We start from the raw sequence: 16,061 nt of genomic DNA, 5'->3' as shown, positions 1-16,061 counted from the left end.
ATCGAAATCTAAATTGTAATTACAATTAAACAGATTTTGATCTCACGGTGGTATCTGTCGATTTGAAGATAGCACAGCCTTATATAGCACCCTCATCCCTTCACGTGGACGACTTGAGGCTACTTAGGGATTCACCAGACAATGGACAGCAGTGTTCTCTTTGTACCATAATGCATTTCCAAGCGGCATTTACTTTGGTAGGGCGTATTAAAAGTCTCCAAGATTAGGTACTACCATTCTCGCTATTTTGGTTTGTTAAACAATATAATTCAGACTTTAATTTTTATTCGATTCACACTTGACAAATTGGGCGCTATGTGGTATTGAAGGGCATAGACTTGACGCATCTTCCGATGCCCCACGATCTATCCCTGCTGTCAATTCTGCTGCACTAATTTAAGGAATTTTCCACTTTAATCCTGATTTTGTCACTACACCTCAGTACCACCACCACACCCATCTCCACAAACCCACCTCCACTTGACGCGCCAACTTGTACCGTCCTCCTTTACTTGCACGAAGAGACATAATACGAACTGGTTTTCTTGCTGTGAAACTTGTCTAAAGAAAGCTACTGATCCCGCGTTCTTGAAGTATCACGATGAAGATCCACGAAACTCCAAGCATTCTTTCATCTTAGTATCATAGAACCACTGTACACTATCCATCTAGGCAATATATAAAACTCGATTCGGTATACAGGCTTCAGATCCTCGCCGTAGGAGCCACGAGTCGGCCCTACCAGGTACTCCGATGCACGCCAGAACAATGTGGAAATCAACTGACTCGCTCGCCCCGGAGTCGGCGTTTGGAACCTCTCTGGCAGACATCATGGAAAGCCCTGCTAACAAGGTAAGCGCATATCGGTCTTATTTGCCGAGAGCTTTGTGGACGAGTGTGAAAAATTTGTGTGGTCTTCAATAGACTCCGAGAAGCGGATTTCCTGGCACTTTCCCATGACGAGTTTACACGTCAAACTTAATTGACTGGTTAAAATCCTGGCACCTCTCCGTATCGTGTAAACACTCTTCTTTTTCTCCACCTTATCCCACTAGGTGGGGTCGGCACAACAAATTTTTCTCTTCCATTCTATTCTATCAGCCGTCATCTCAACACTCATTCTTCTCTCTCTCATATCGTCATTCACACACTCCATCCATCTCTTCTTCGGTCGACCTTTTCCCCCTATACCTTGCACTACCATTTCCATACATCTCCTAGTCATATGCATCTTCTCTCTACGCATCACATGTCCACACCACGCTAACCATTCGCTCTTTATTTTGTTGCTTACCGGGGCTACTTTCACACTTCCTCTCGTGTTGTCATGTATACACGTCAAACTTAATTGACTGGTTAAAATCCTGGCACTTATCCGTGACGAGTATACACGTCAAAACTTTAATTGACTGCTTAAAATCCTGGCACTTCTCAGTGTCGAGTATATACGTCAAACTCAATTGACTGATTAAAATTCTGGCACTTCTCCATGACGAGTATACACATCAAACTTAATCGACTAGTTAAAATCGTTCATAGCCTAAATATTGCTTGGGTGAATAATTGTGTTATTAGTGTAGTACCATTTTCGTATGATTTGAAGTATCATTTCCTCTATTTTACACAACATATGTTTTACAGAGCATACCCATTGAAACGGAAGATAACAAGGTACATGTCTGTTTGTGAACGTCCCCTTCTACTATATGCTCTTCCTGTAATCTGATGTGACGGAATCTTTGAACGCGTTTGACAGACTTCTAGACGTCCTTAACTAAATAGTTTGCAAACGCGCCAAGGACTGATGTCGATATAATATCCCTGTTATATCGACATCACTAATAGAATAGTATTCTAAGTTTACCATTTTTTTTAATTGCACTTTTTTAAATTGGATTGACGAGATCACTGCCCACCTGGTGGTAAATGGCTACCGTAGCCCATAGATATCCACAACGTAAATGCAGTCACCCGCCTTTAGATATGAGTTCTAAGGTCTCAGTATGGTTACAACGGCTGGCTCACCTTTCAAACCGAAACGCATTACTGCTTCACGGCAGAAATAGGCAAGGTGGTGGTACCTACCCGTGCGGACTCACAAGAGATCTTACCACCAGTGTCACTATCAGAATGCAGTGATTAGTTTAAATTATTGGTTCAGCTTGGTATAATAGCGTATTTTTATACGACAGCCTTGCGAAGGAGGGCGGTTTTTATCCGAACGTAAAAGTATTTGGATGCGTGGGCGCTTGCTTAATTCATTAGCATGCGTCACTAATTGAGCCTTTCGCTTGATTTCAAGTGAATCTAAGGTTTTGAAGTTGATAAAACATAAGCTAAAATTCGGTTATTGTAGAGTAGTTACCGAGGAAGCCGGTGGTCGTGACGCTGGCGGCCGCCGGTCCAGCGTCTATGGGACGCCGGGATGGATGTAATGTGCTCTGCGTCAACCCTGTCCCGCCGTCTCAATAGCCCCGACTGGGATCCGGCCCGGTCCGATGTAGGGCGCCGGTTGTTAGTGGCAGGAGTTTTTAGTGAGGTTCAACACCCACATACCCCACCTGCCGCGCGAGTGGGGATCCGGCGGTTGTATCCTGTGAAAAAAATAAATTATAGAGTAGTTAGATAACATGCTCAAAGTGATGAGTTTATAAAAAAAATGCAGGGTCGTGAAGTACTGTGAAATTTTACTATAGGCGCTAACTAGACCCGCAGGGAACAATAACGAGAATCAAACAGTACCGTCCCGACAGATCCACCTCCGAGAAGACATCAGATCCATCCATTCGGACAGCTCCGACGAAAGGAAGCCGCGCGGGTGGCGCTACGTCAGAAACCTCACTTCGGCAGCGGGGGGGCTCGTTAATAAGACCAAGGACGCTGCCGCATTACCCGGTACACCCCTTCCCAGTTTCCAGGTGCGAAATTCTGATTTAAACCTTCGTAACCACATTTTAGAAACTATTTATTAACGGGTTCCTCAATGCTATGCTTAATACCGCACTCCTAATCCATACATCAGCCCGCTGAGTTTCTCGCCGGATCTTCTCACCGGGTCGAGATTCCGATCCGGTAGTAAATGCATTCGCGAAGCAGCTGTTAGATATCCTTCGGAGGCGCTCGGGCAGCTGTTAACAAATCCCACCCCGCTTGGCTGAGTCTATGCTCGCTAACCTGTCCTGGTGAAACTGGCCTCCGGGCCACCAGTAATCCTTCTTTCATACGATGCTTAGTTTTAATCAGGTACCGAAATTCCGTCTTTGCGAGAGCAGAAAAATCTGTCTACCCTCTTTCTTTCTTAGGCCATTTTTGATGTTACCACTGAAAACAACGTTATTATGTAGGGCAGAGGTAAAGTGCTCTATGTAAATGAAAAAGTGTCTTTGGCTTAAAGCTCGTACATTCATATCGTACCACTTGACAGGGCGGGCCAGCCTTGGTGTTATATTAATAAGACTTTAACCTCAGGTCTCAATGTGGCTCCGGTGACCAACATAACCAGACCTTACTCACGCAGGTAATAAATGAGTAAGAGACCCCAAAAATTTGATGTAAGATATTAATTATCAAGACCGTCCCTTGCCTCTTGGAATGGGAATGTCGTAAAAAAAATCCCTACCTAAGCTTATGGCCTTGAGAGAACCTTTCAGCGTAACCCTAACAAATAGGTGAGCTCGCAACATCGCTAACACTAACCGTAGCAAGAGCAGTGCTACGCAGAATCTACCACCGGATCGGAAACGCGACCCACTGAGAAGATCAGGCGAGAAACTCAGTGGGCTGTGTCTGTAGGTTAATTTACTCGCCGAGCCCTTCCTCGGAAGTGACGGGTTCGACGAGAACGATGACTTGTGCTTGAGGAACCTAAATGCACCGTTAGTGGATTGGAAGGATCCGAAATGACGTGATCTTGTAGTAAAAGACGAACTGAACATTAAAATTCCTCATTATCTTGGTCATCCTCGGCTGCAGCTGAGTATCAGGTTATAATATAATAATAATAAGCCTTTTATTCAGGTTAAAAAAATAAAATTCTTGTACCATCAACGGCTATGTGATTTTATATTACCAAGTGAGCAAATGTTAGCAACTTCATGTGACATCTTGAAGTCAGTGAAAATGACGTTCAAAGATTCCGTTACACAGATATATAATTACAGGACGAGCCAATGAAAACGTTTTAAAAGACACTAACTTTTTTTTTATTGCCGTATAGGCAGACGAGCATACGGCCCACCTGATGGTGAGTGGTTACCGTCGCTCATGGACGTCAGCAAAGCCAGGGGCAGAGCCAAGCCGCTTCCTATCGTTGATTAAATGGTTTCTTCACGTTTCAGTCCAAGCCGGAGGACCAGGCCCCGGAGAGCCCGAACAAACCTGACAGGAAGCACTCGCTCCCGAGAAACCCGAAGGAAAAAGACGAAAGCCTTGGCGAAACAAGCCCTGAAGTGAGTATTGGAACTACAACACTAAAAGAATAGGAATGACTCATACTTGGGTTGTGCGTTGTCGGCTTAACTTAACGACCCCATCTCGTGCGTGTCTTAAGTCGACTAGTGAATAGAGAATTAGCAACAGTGCTCTCTGAATATTACGATAGCGTAATTAAATGTAAATTAAAATTGTTTATTTCAAAAACACAGTCCATGTCCAGATGTACGGCCGCCTATATCGTTCTCTGTATTACTCATGGATATTTCTAATAACACGGTAGACAATTATGATGTAAGATCCGCTTTTTAATACATTGTTTACCACCGTAACTGCGAAACAAGGTTGAGTAAGCCTCTCCCTCCCTCGCTTGCCTCGCGGTTCGCTAACAAGACCCTAGACTTGGTTTAGGAAAGAGATGAATATATATCTAAGAGGTACTGTTTGTAGGTAAACGACAAAGGGAAGATCTTGCACCGAGCGGGTATTATTGGGTATTAAGTGATTACTGGAGCTCATAGACATCTACAACGTAAATGCATAAACAACCTTGAGATACGAGTTCTAAGGCCTCGGTATAGTTACAACGGCTACCCACCCTTCGAACCGAAGCGCATTACTGCTTCACGGCAGAAATAGGCAGGGCGGTGGTACCTACCCGTGCGGACTCACAAGAGGTCCTACCATCAGTATTCTGTGATGGCTACCGCTACACTATTAAGACGGAACGCTCAATTGAAAACGTGATACGTAGTCTTAGACACCGTCGTGCATCCGTATCAAGCAATTTTTCTAATATAATAAGTACTCAATTGTTTCCAGGGATTAGAACCGGAGTCTTTGATGTTTCGCGACGGCAGACGACGAATAGACATGGTTTTGGCTTACGAGGAGGAAGACTACGGTGTTATGACGGAAGCTGAGGCGAAGAAACGAGATTACAGAAGAACATTCCATGTAATGTATTTCCTAGGTGCAAAGGGCAAAGCCATACCTGTCTTTCGAAGCGATACCTGCTTCGTGGTTGCGTTAGACGGTCGGGATGAGGATAATGTAAGGATCTAATGTAAGGACATTACCCTCATCCCGAGTCATTAGGTCCGATGTTTTGTCTGCTTCAAAATTCAATCTAACACCACTATAGTGAGGTGTAATGTAAGGTGATGTTCTAAAAATGCTTGGATGGACTGTGCGAGAGAGATATATGTAGAGAGTATCATCACGCATGGTGATGACCTGTATGGAAAATGGAAAGAAACTACAAAAGGGAACATGCCTCGCTGACTCCACATAGTAGGATAAAGACAAGAAGAAGAAGTTTTAGAGTAGAGAGAGCGAGAGAAAGAGAGAGAGAGAGAGAGAGAGAGAGAGAGAGAGAGAGAGAAAGAAGAATAGCAAAGTGCGCATTTTACTGCTCTTACCATTGAACAGAATCTATTAGCGTCATCTAATAATTTAGTAAAATATAAAATAATCAACTGATTATTACCTATTTCTACTAGTGATATAATTACGACAACCCGGTCCATTTTTGCCTCGAAGCAGTAATCTGTGCCCGGTTTAAAGGTTAAGCCGTTGTAATGTATGTAGAACTGTGATTTAGAACTCGTGCCTCAAGGTGGATGGGACCGGTTGCCACTTAATTCAGGTAGGTCATTCGGTCGCCCTTATCCAATAAAACAAAGCCGGTTTTCTGTTCTCCTGAGAACTTCGTAAACACAGTTAGTCATTTCAATGTACCAGTCGCAAGTGCCATTCCAACATCTCCGACTGTAACCGAAGAACTTTTACAGGAAAATTTAATTAAGGAAGGCTTAGAACTGGAGCTGGAGAACAAATGCCTGTCTTTCGACGAGAAGACCTGGTTCTTGAAGATCCACATACCGTGGAAGACCGAGATGAGACTGGCCGAAGTTATTGGCATGAAGCTACCGACTAAGAGGTTCATATCAATATCTGTCCGAGCTTGGGTGAGTTTGTCCTTATATAGAAGTCAATCTGAATTGGAGAACTTGGGAGATGATGAAGAATCAGTTTGGTACAGAGGCTGTGCCACTTCACAAACCAGAACGCAGAATGCCTTAGCGGCTGAAATAGGCAGAACGGTTGCTCCGACTCGCCCATCAACACTTGGTATATATTAATTGGTCTCTCAAAACCGGCCCATCAATAGAACCGATCAAATACAATTATTACAAGCAATCGTATCCTTGTAAACACAGTCCATCAATATCCATATCTTTCGTTAGAGCGACGAGAAGCAAGTAGAGCGAGACAAAAAATGGTATTCAAAATGGCGTCGGATATGGAAACAGATTTACGAGTACGAGCACAGTAGGATCGAGCCTGAACCTTCCTTCTACGCGGCCACAGAAAACAAATGCGTTAGGAGAGAAGAACAGTATGTATGAATGTTTCCTAACTTTAGTTAGAAACTTTTTTTTATTGCTTAGATGGGTGGACGAGCTCACAGCCCACCTGGTGTTAAGTGGTTACTGGAGTCCATAGACATCTATAACGTAAATGCGCCACCCACCTTGAGATATAAGTTCTAAGGTCTGAAGTATAATTACAATGGCTGTCCCACCCTTCAAACCGAAACGCATTACTGCTTCACGGCAGAAATAGGCAGAATGGTGGTACCTACCCGCGCGGACTCTCAAGAGGTCCTACCACTAGTAACCAGTAACCTCGAGGGGTTATGGTAACTTCACCACGTGAGTTCAACGGGGCTTAGCTTAAAGGACTTTGCTAGCATTTGCAATCTCGGACCTTTCTGTAACTACATAAGACAGCATTGGAACAATACTTCGGGACATCCCTTAACATGGTCGCTGCTAACAAAATTAATGATGCAGTTCACGCACCAGGCGTCGACGCCGTAGACAGGTCCTGATAGATCCTTTTGGTCTTCTCTCTATACTGTTGCTAGCTGATAGTACTGCTAAATAAATGTTCCACCAAAGTACAACTTAAAACTGTATTAGCACTTAGAACACTTAAATATTCTCAATCCGCTTCTTCCGCTTCGCTTCAGGTGATTCGTTCGCTGTTTCGCTTCCAATAGTTCCGATTACTAACTGACTGCGTGCCATCTCTGCAACGCTTTTATAGTTGAGACGAAATCCCTAGAATCATCGAGAATATTCCACAAAAGTCTAGTATTGTGTGTTTCCGCTATCTGACAATAGATGACTTGTAATTCTCGAGCGTTCTAGATGCTACTAGATCCTTCGATATTCGTTCGACTATTCGGCGATAGATGGCGTTACTCTTACCAGAGTAACAGTACTACCGCTAGCAGCAACCAAAGAAATCGTCATACTCGTCAAATAGTGACATTTAGCCCATAGCATCATCCTCTTTAATTTCCCGGCGGATCTCAGCGGTTCGCAATCTGGTGGTAATTACACCCTCAGCAGTTAATTCTGAGCTGTTAGCAAACTCTCTCCGGCCGAGCCATAGCTTGTTCTCTCCACCCGGCTTAGCTAGAAAGGTTACGGAGCCAAAATATATTGCTATCACGTCATAATTTTCGGTTTTTATTGGTATAGATAGCAGGGCTCATGAATCTCCTAATAATAAGTAGCTAGCAGAGCCCATGGATATCACGTCATTGTCTCAACCAAACGTGTAGAAGTAAAAAGCAGCATTTACCTTAACACCGACGCGGTGACGGTTCCTTAGCGCGTATAGTCTTCGTCACAACGTAGGAATACTTCGTTTGAAGAAGTACGCGTCATGACGCTCATTATGACCCTTGTGATCTGTTCCAGGTTTCTGGTGAAAGACCGTCACACCCAGTTCTCGCCGGCACAGAGAAGTCTATTGGTGATGCAGATATTATTAAGAGTTAGATATGACAATACTGAAACTAAGGTGAGGGTGTATTGGTGGTAAAGATTTTAGTCAAGAGTAGGTTTGGTTGGTCTCGGCTTAGGGCTAGACAGCCTTGGTTGTACCATAAAATTAAGACTTAGACCTTATGGCTGGCGACATATATTCTATGTCTATAGATTTGGGTGTCTATGCTTCGAGAACTCGGTATCAAGCAGCGTTTATTATCTTTGGTATAATCTCGTATCCTCACCTTTTTGGTGACGTATGTCGTCGAGGCTGTTGAGCGACTTGTGGTCCAAGAAAAGGTTGAGGGTACCACGCCACGAGGTAGATCGCCTATGTGATGGACTGATCAGATAAAAGCGTCAGTAAATGACTCATCATCACATGAACATGAGTGCACGAGGAAGGCGGCCATCAGATGTTCCAAGTTCCTTTCTGTTTCTGAACGACCTTGTATACTTTCCAGATGGGCATACGGAGGCTACTGAACGACGGGACATATCTAGGATGCTTCCCCCTCCACGAGGGGAGGTACGACACTGACTCGGCCGACGGTACGGTCACCGATCGAAGAGTGAGTCTCATGCACCTATCAAAGGTCGAATCTGCGTCATAAAAGGAACTCTACAAAGCGCCTTTTCTCTCTTTCTAGCACAGGTGAACGATCTCGCGGCTCACTTAAGTTAGGCCCATAGGCATCGCAACATGACCTCGTCACATACCTTGACACTTGAGGTCGTTTTAATTGTGTGGTCGAATCTGATATTCGAAGTAAATCTGAAATTTGAAGGGTGGAGCAATCGTTGTAAAATATGATTAACGCTTCGAGCTCAAGTTGTTGACAGCATTCGCATTACCGTGAGGTCGCTCACTTGTGTACGAATAAAAAACAGTTTTATAACTTCTCGAATATGTGAATATGAATTTTGACTTCCACGGTAAAGGAATAACATCGTGTAATAAAAATTCAACCCGCAAAATTATAATTTGCTTAATTACTGGTAGTAGGACCTCTAGTGAGTCCGCACGGGCAGGTACCACCGCCCTACCTATTTCTGCCGTGAAGCAGTAATGCGTGTTTCGCTTTGAAGGATGGGGCAGGGTAGGTGGCGACATTTACGTTAAAGCATCTAAGTAATTAAAAAAATGTCCACGCAATGATTGACTTGTATGAGCGACGGTAGACATTAACTAAACTGCACGCAATGTATTAGGAAATCAACACAGGGTCAATGCTCCATGTTCACGCGTCTACACTGTCGGTTCACAAAACATCAGTCGGCAAACGGCAAAGCTTAGCAAATGCTTTTCCTTTAATAGTTTCATCTTTCAGTTGCTGTACTTAGAATGGGCCAGACCCTCGAAATGGTTCAAGAAGCAGCCCCTCTGGCTGGTCCGAAGATATTTCGGGGACAAAATTGGCCTGTACTTCTGCTGGTTGGGGTTCTACACGAAGATGCTGTACGCTCCGGCCATTGTCGGGACGCTGTGCTTTCTGTACGGACTGGCCAGCATGGAATCTGGTGATAACATTCCTAGGTAATCTTTGTTGGGTATGTGGATTAACAACAACGTCACAGTCTACATTTACACATCTCAATTGGACCACGGCTGCCACGCCCTTCAAGCCGAAACGCATTACTGCTTCACGGCAGAAGTAGGTAGGGCGGTGGTACCTACCCGCGGGGACTTACAAGAGGTCCTACCACCAGTAAAAATTCACGGGGCTCAACCTGAGAGGATTATCACCATCTGCCTTAATAGAGCAGTGCTTCGCTGGTTCTACCACCAGATCGAAATCGCGACCCATTGAGAAGATACGTTTCGGTTTGAAGGGTGGGGTAGCCGTTGTAACTATACGGAGACCTTAGAACTTAGATCTCAAGATGGGTGGCGCATTTACGCTGTAGATGGCTTAACACCAGGTGGGCTGTGAGCTCGTCCACCCACCTAAGTGATAAAAAAAAGTGTCTATCGGGCCGATAAAGCTTGATTAGGTGTAGGGTAGGAAAAGTTGGTGTAATACTCGGATGAATTGGTTATTCACATACTTTCTGTCGAATGCACTCGATGGCACTGTGGCGTCATGATCACGTATACCATCGTCCATAATCTATAGTCAAATAAGCGTTGCATAACACCAGTCCGCCGTTTAAACTGTCAGCAAAGCGTTTTCTTCTGCTTTATTTTGCTTTTGACTAGTAATTCCCTTTTCAGTCAGGAGATATGTGACCTCAAGGGCCCTGGGAACACCACGCTGTGCCCTCTGTGTGACAAGGCCTGCAAATATCAGACCCTGGCCGATTCGTGTCTGTTCGCCAAACTCACTTACCTCTTCGATAATCCAGCGACAGTGTTCTTCGCGATATTCATGTCTTTTTGGGGTGAGTTTTATTTTTAAATATACCTTCTCTTTTAAGCAGATGAGCTTACAGCCCACGTGACGGTTAGTGGTTATCGTGGCTTATGAACCGCAGCAATGCCAGAAGCACAGTCAGGCCGCTGCCAGTGGTATGCTCGCCTGCCCCCAAGGGCAATAAAAAAGAAAAAGTCGTAAATTCGACGATATTTTGAAAGCGCCTATAAACGTCTGGGCAGAACACCAGTCAGATGGTCAAATCTGGTTAAGGAAGTGGTTGGTAGTCTATACCATGCGGTCCATGCCACCCATGATCGAACACGGTGGAGGAAACTCACATGTGGTCGCGATCCTCAGCAGTGAGGGAACGATGATGAAGAATAACCATCTTTTAGAAGAATCGTCTACAGTATGCGGCTAGGCTGTGCCTCTAGTTTTGCTGATGTCCATGGACGATGATAACTAATTCCCACCAGACGGCTTAAGTGGTCACCTGGCTACATTAATAATTTTACGCGCTGGGGTTCGAAATAAATAAAATTCCACCAAAGTACAACTAAAAACTGTATTCAACACTTAGAACACTTTAAATTGCTCAATTCGCTTCTTCAGCTTCCCTTCAGATGATCCGTTCGCTGTTTCGCTTGGAGTAGTTCTGATGGACTGCTGCATGCCATCTCTGCAATGCTTTTATAGCCGACACCACATCCCTAGAATTATCGAGAATATTCCACACATCTCTAGTATTGTGTTTCCGCTATCTGACAATAGATGGCGTTGTTCTTCTCGAGCGCTGTAGGTGCTACTAGATCCTTCGATATTCGTGTGACTATTCGGCGATAGATGGCGTTACTCTTACCGGCATAACAGTAATAAAAAGCCTACTAGATGGATTAAAAATAGCATTTATTGTATTCGCTTATGTATTATTTAGCCACAACATTTCTGGAGCTCTGGAAGAGGAAGCAGTCCGTGCTGAGATGGGAGTGGGACTTGGGTGGCGTCGACTATGTACGTTTGTTTCGACTTTAATAACCGGTAACAAATCAAGGGACGCAAATTAGGATTTGTAATGGGTATCAGAGACTGACACACATACATACTTATATACGTTTAAATTCATATATAGATAATAAACACCCAGATACAGAGCAAACAAACCTGTTCATCACAAGAATGTTTGCCCGATGCGGGAATCGAACCCCTGTTATGCATCAATCAGGACCGCTAGCTACTGTACCACAGAGTCAGTCAAACAACAACAACATTGATATTATTGATGACATTGATGATATTATTCATAGACTAATCATCCCCTATGGGTATTCCTCAAACTATTTTCATTTCTGTCCTATTACGCATCGAAAATGCACCCTCATATGTCACGTGGATCGTGAGTTCTGACCCTTCAGACTTTCGCAAAAGTGTACAATGCATGACCCGCTTAATCCAGGACGAGGACCCTCGGCCAGAGTTCGAAACCTCAGCGAAGACATTCCGCACCAACCCTGTGACCAGGGAGAAGGAGCCTTATCTACCAGTCTGGCAGAAGACCATGAGATACATCGCGACGAGCAGCGCAGTTTTGTTTATGGTAAAGGATTTTTTGGTGCTCACAAGAACTATGACAGGGACATGGTCTAAGCTGTTCAGAGAGAGAGAAAGAGGGCGAGTTAGACAGAGAAAGGAAAAGGGTATAGAGAGAGAAGGAGAAAGGGTATATCGCTTACATCCAAACACCCAATTTACGAAGCCCATAGTTTACTTGTACACCTCTTAATCAAATAGAGTTTATCTATACTGGAGCCACTGCGTTCATCCGCAGTGCGTTTCCAGAGATGCTTTTTGCCACGTACCATCCGGCTATGGAATGAGATCCCCTCCACGGTGTTTCCCGAGCGCTATGACATGTCCTTCTTCAAATGAAGCTTGTTGAGAGTATTAAGCGGTAGGCAGCAGCTTGGCATTGCTGACGTCGATGAAAGACGGTAATCACTCACCATCAGTTGGGCTGTATGCTCGTCTGCCTACAAGGGCAATAAAAAAAGACAAAAAACAAAAGCTTTCATATCGAATTCCCAAAAAGATACGGTAGGTGTGTCTGTATATTCTAATAGGTCTATCAAAGTAGAAAAAACCTAGAAATTAAATAGAAAATTTATAGATTGAAAGGATCGTGTTGTGGAATCTTTGGCACAGATCGCGATCGTGATGGGAGCGGTCCTCGGGACCATCATCTACAGGATCTCCATGGTGTCAGTCATCTACGGTGGCTCGGGGTTCTTCATACAGCGGCACGCAAAGATCTTCACCGCCATGACAGCAGCCCTGATCAATTTAATCATCATCATGATTCTGACCAGGGTACGTAAAATTCGCCTGCGTAAGAATTTCAGAGTACCAGTATCAAGATGACTTACACTGTATTTATTTAATTTTGTCTGTCAGGACATCCACTAGAGTTCAATCAGGTTGAGGTCGAAGCCTCAACATATATTGCTTAGATGGGTGGACGAGCCCACGACCCACCTGGTGTTAACAGAGACCATAGGCACCTACAAAGTAAATGCCGCCACCCACCTTGAGATATTAAGGTCTCAGTACAGTACAACGGCTGCCCCATTCTTTAAACCGAAACGCATCACGGCAGAAATAGACAGGGTGGTGGTACCTACCCGTGTGGTCGCACAAGACATCCTACCACCCGTAAAAATAGTTGGTCCTGTCTGAACCTTCATCATCATCATCTTAGGCCTAACAGCCCAGGGTAGGCCTTAGCCTGTTCCAGTATATCTCTCCAGGCTGTTTTGTTCAGGGATTTCTCCTTGCAGTTCCTGACACCGATAACTTTGAGGTCGTGAGGTGAACCTTCATCCTCTTACAGATATACGCCAAGGTGGCGGTCTACCTGACGAACATGGAGAACCCTCGCACCCAAACGGAATACGAAGACTCGTACACCTTCAAAATATTTTTCTTTGAGTTCATGAACTTTTATTCTTCTTTGATTTACATTGCGTTCTTTAAGGTGAGTTAATATTTTCGTTGTCACAAACTTAACTAGAATTGTATGTTAATAAAATATACACGATCCATTACTTTATCAGTTGTATCACTAACTACGATTTACTGGTGGTAGGACCTCTTGTGAGTCCGCGCAGGTAGGTACCACCACCCTGCCTATTTCTGCCGTGAAGCAGTAATGCGTTTCGTTTTGAAGGGTGCCGTTGTAACTATACTTGAGACCTTATATCTCAAGGTAGGTGGCGCCTACGAATAAATAATATTTTTTATTATTTATTCGTAGGGTGGCGCATTTACGCTGGAGATATCTATGGGCTCTAGCAACCACTTAACACCAGGTGGGCTGTGAGCTCGTCCACCCGTCTAAGCAATAAAAAAATGTAGGGTCATCTCTAATCTCAGCTTTGAGGCATCAGAGATTAAGGCCCAATTTCGATTGTTAGGCTAACACTAGTTAAGTTTATAGGAAAGAGACATAGAAATCATAGTATGGTAGGCGCCATATGGAGTAGGCGGTATCAATTTATTTAAAACGTAAGCTTTTAGTTTCCTAATCATAGGGGAGATTTAACACCAAGTCAGAGACCGACATACCGAATGTTTCGATTCGTAACTTGTACATATGCCAAGTTATCTTGAAAATTTCGTTAGCGCGATTCAGGAATCCTTAAAATATTTTATGTTCTATGATGGCTACGGCTACGAGTTAACGTGGATATGCCATTTTGAAGCCAAGACTTATGGCAATATAATGTGAACGCGTATGTGAACCTAATCTATTAGCATAACTGTCCAACCTTTATCCTTAATACTTTTACCTTCTACCTTTCTATCCCTTAAACAAGTGAACGATCTTACGGGCCACTTGATATTAAGTGATTAACGAAGTCCATGGACATCAATAACGCCCCACCCACCTTGAGACATGAGTTCTGCATCTCAGTTCTATAGTACAACGGCTGCCCTACCCTTCAAGCCGAAACGCGTAACTGCTTCTCGGGGGTGGCTTCCCCAAATTCAAAGGCCAACGTTCTAGGGTCGTTTCTACGACTACCCCGGAGACGACCAGGCCAGGAAGTCGGAGTTCTTCAAGCTAAAAGGCGACATCTGCGATCCGGCCGGCTGTCTCTCCGAGCTGTGCATACAGCTAGCTATCATTATGATTGGGAAGCAATTCTTCAACAACTTCTTGGAACTGGGATTCCCGTAAGTATGTGAGTGTTCTGTGATCGTCCCAGCAAATACACACACACACACACACACACACACACACACAAACACAAACTGACAGATACTTAAATAAAGTGAAGAAGTCACAAGCATTTGCACCTAATCCATGCATCAGCCCGCTGATTTTCTCGCCGGATCTTCTCAGCGGGTCGCGATTCCGATCCGGTAGTAGATTCATTCGCGAAGCAGCTGCTCTTGAGTTGTTATGTTTCCTTCGGAGGCGCTCGGGCAGCTGTTAGCAAATCCCACCCCTTCTGGCTGAGCCTTTGCTCGCTCACCTGTCCTGGTGAAACTGGAAAGGCCTCCGGGCTACCCGTAAAGCTTCAATCATAAAAAAAAATAAAAATATATACGCTACTATACTGAGACCTTAGAACTTATATCTTAAGGTGGGTGGTGCATTTACGTTGTAGGTGTCTATGGGCTCCAGTAACCACTTATCAACCAGGTGCACTGTGAGCTCGTCCACCCATCTAAGCAATAAAAAAAAAGCAAAGTCGATCAAGTTTTGACCAGACTTAAGAAATTGCAGCCTTTTGTCTTCTATTAACCGGTTATCCTCTTTATATTTCGTCTATTTAATGTAGCATGTGGTTATACAACACAATCTGGACTGAGACCTCATGTCTCAAACTGAATCGGCCTATCGCGACCTCACTACAATTAATCTTCCTTCACCCAAAATAACTAAGCAGCGTATAGACAAAGGCAGCGGGGGCAGGCCTCCCACAAGATGGACCGACGATCTATTGAGGTTCGCGGAGATCCGCTGGATGCAGGCAGCGCAGGATCGGTCTTTGTGGCGAGGCTTGGGGGAGGCCTATGTCCAGCAGTGGACGTCTATGGGCTGATAAGACGTATGAACACTTCACTCTCTGAATCCCCTCCAGCAAGTTCCACAATTGGTGGCGTCGTCGCTCGCACCGGGCCGTGACCAGGGACCCCAGCAAGCCGCACATGGCGTGGGAACAGGACTACCACCTCCAGGACCCAGGGAGGCTGGCCTTGTTCGATGAATACCTAGAAATGAGTGAGTGGAATTTTATTGATACATCAATACGATTGATATGGTTCGTTAAGAACTTCGGAGATTCAGTTGGAGCTTTAGACATAACTGTAAGTGTCTGTTGTGACGTTGACAAGATGACGAACATATGAGGTCCTATCGACTTGG

General features: G+C 44.4%; 1 protein-coding gene across 3 annotated transcripts in view; it reads left to right on the top strand.

Moving 5' to 3' along the window:
* LOC114249778 (anoctamin-4) overlaps nucleotides 1-16,061 on the top strand; it is a 47,338-nt gene that overhangs the window by 20,515 nt on the left and 10,762 nt on the right. The window contains exons 4-20 of one of the 3 annotated variants that reach the window (XM_028183476.2): nucleotides 703-852; nucleotides 1,642-1,671; nucleotides 2,754-2,918; nucleotides 4,338-4,448; nucleotides 5,254-5,388; nucleotides 6,225-6,401; nucleotides 6,681-6,832; nucleotides 8,208-8,310; nucleotides 8,741-8,848; nucleotides 9,608-9,813; nucleotides 10,492-10,658; nucleotides 11,568-11,644; nucleotides 12,087-12,227; nucleotides 12,833-12,997; nucleotides 13,518-13,661; nucleotides 14,694-14,863; nucleotides 15,778-15,917. In XM_028183476.2, the coding sequence (XP_028039277.2) occupies nucleotides 703-852; nucleotides 1,642-1,671; nucleotides 2,754-2,918; nucleotides 4,338-4,448; nucleotides 5,254-5,388; nucleotides 6,225-6,401; nucleotides 6,681-6,832; nucleotides 8,208-8,310; nucleotides 8,741-8,848; nucleotides 9,608-9,813; nucleotides 10,492-10,658; nucleotides 11,568-11,644; nucleotides 12,087-12,227; nucleotides 12,833-12,997; nucleotides 13,518-13,661; nucleotides 14,694-14,863; nucleotides 15,778-15,917 (2,341 nt within the window). The remainder of the gene's footprint in view (nucleotides 1-702; nucleotides 853-1,641; nucleotides 1,672-2,753; nucleotides 2,919-4,337; nucleotides 4,449-5,253; nucleotides 5,389-6,224; nucleotides 6,402-6,680; nucleotides 6,833-8,207; nucleotides 8,311-8,740; nucleotides 8,849-9,607; nucleotides 9,814-10,491; nucleotides 10,659-11,567; nucleotides 11,645-12,086; nucleotides 12,228-12,832; nucleotides 12,998-13,517; nucleotides 13,662-14,693; nucleotides 14,864-15,777; nucleotides 15,918-16,061) is intronic. The other 2 variants (XM_028183479.2, XM_089737288.1) reach the window with 2 other exon arrangements.

Source organism: Bombyx mandarina, chromosome 23, assembly GCF_030267445.1.
Source record: "Bombyx mandarina strain Sakado chromosome 23, ASM3026744v2".
Classification (NCBI taxonomy): domain Eukaryota; kingdom Metazoa; phylum Arthropoda; class Insecta; order Lepidoptera; family Bombycidae; genus Bombyx; species Bombyx mandarina.
Note: the sequence above shows the minus strand (reverse complement) of the source record. Positions and strands in the feature narration are given on the sequence as shown.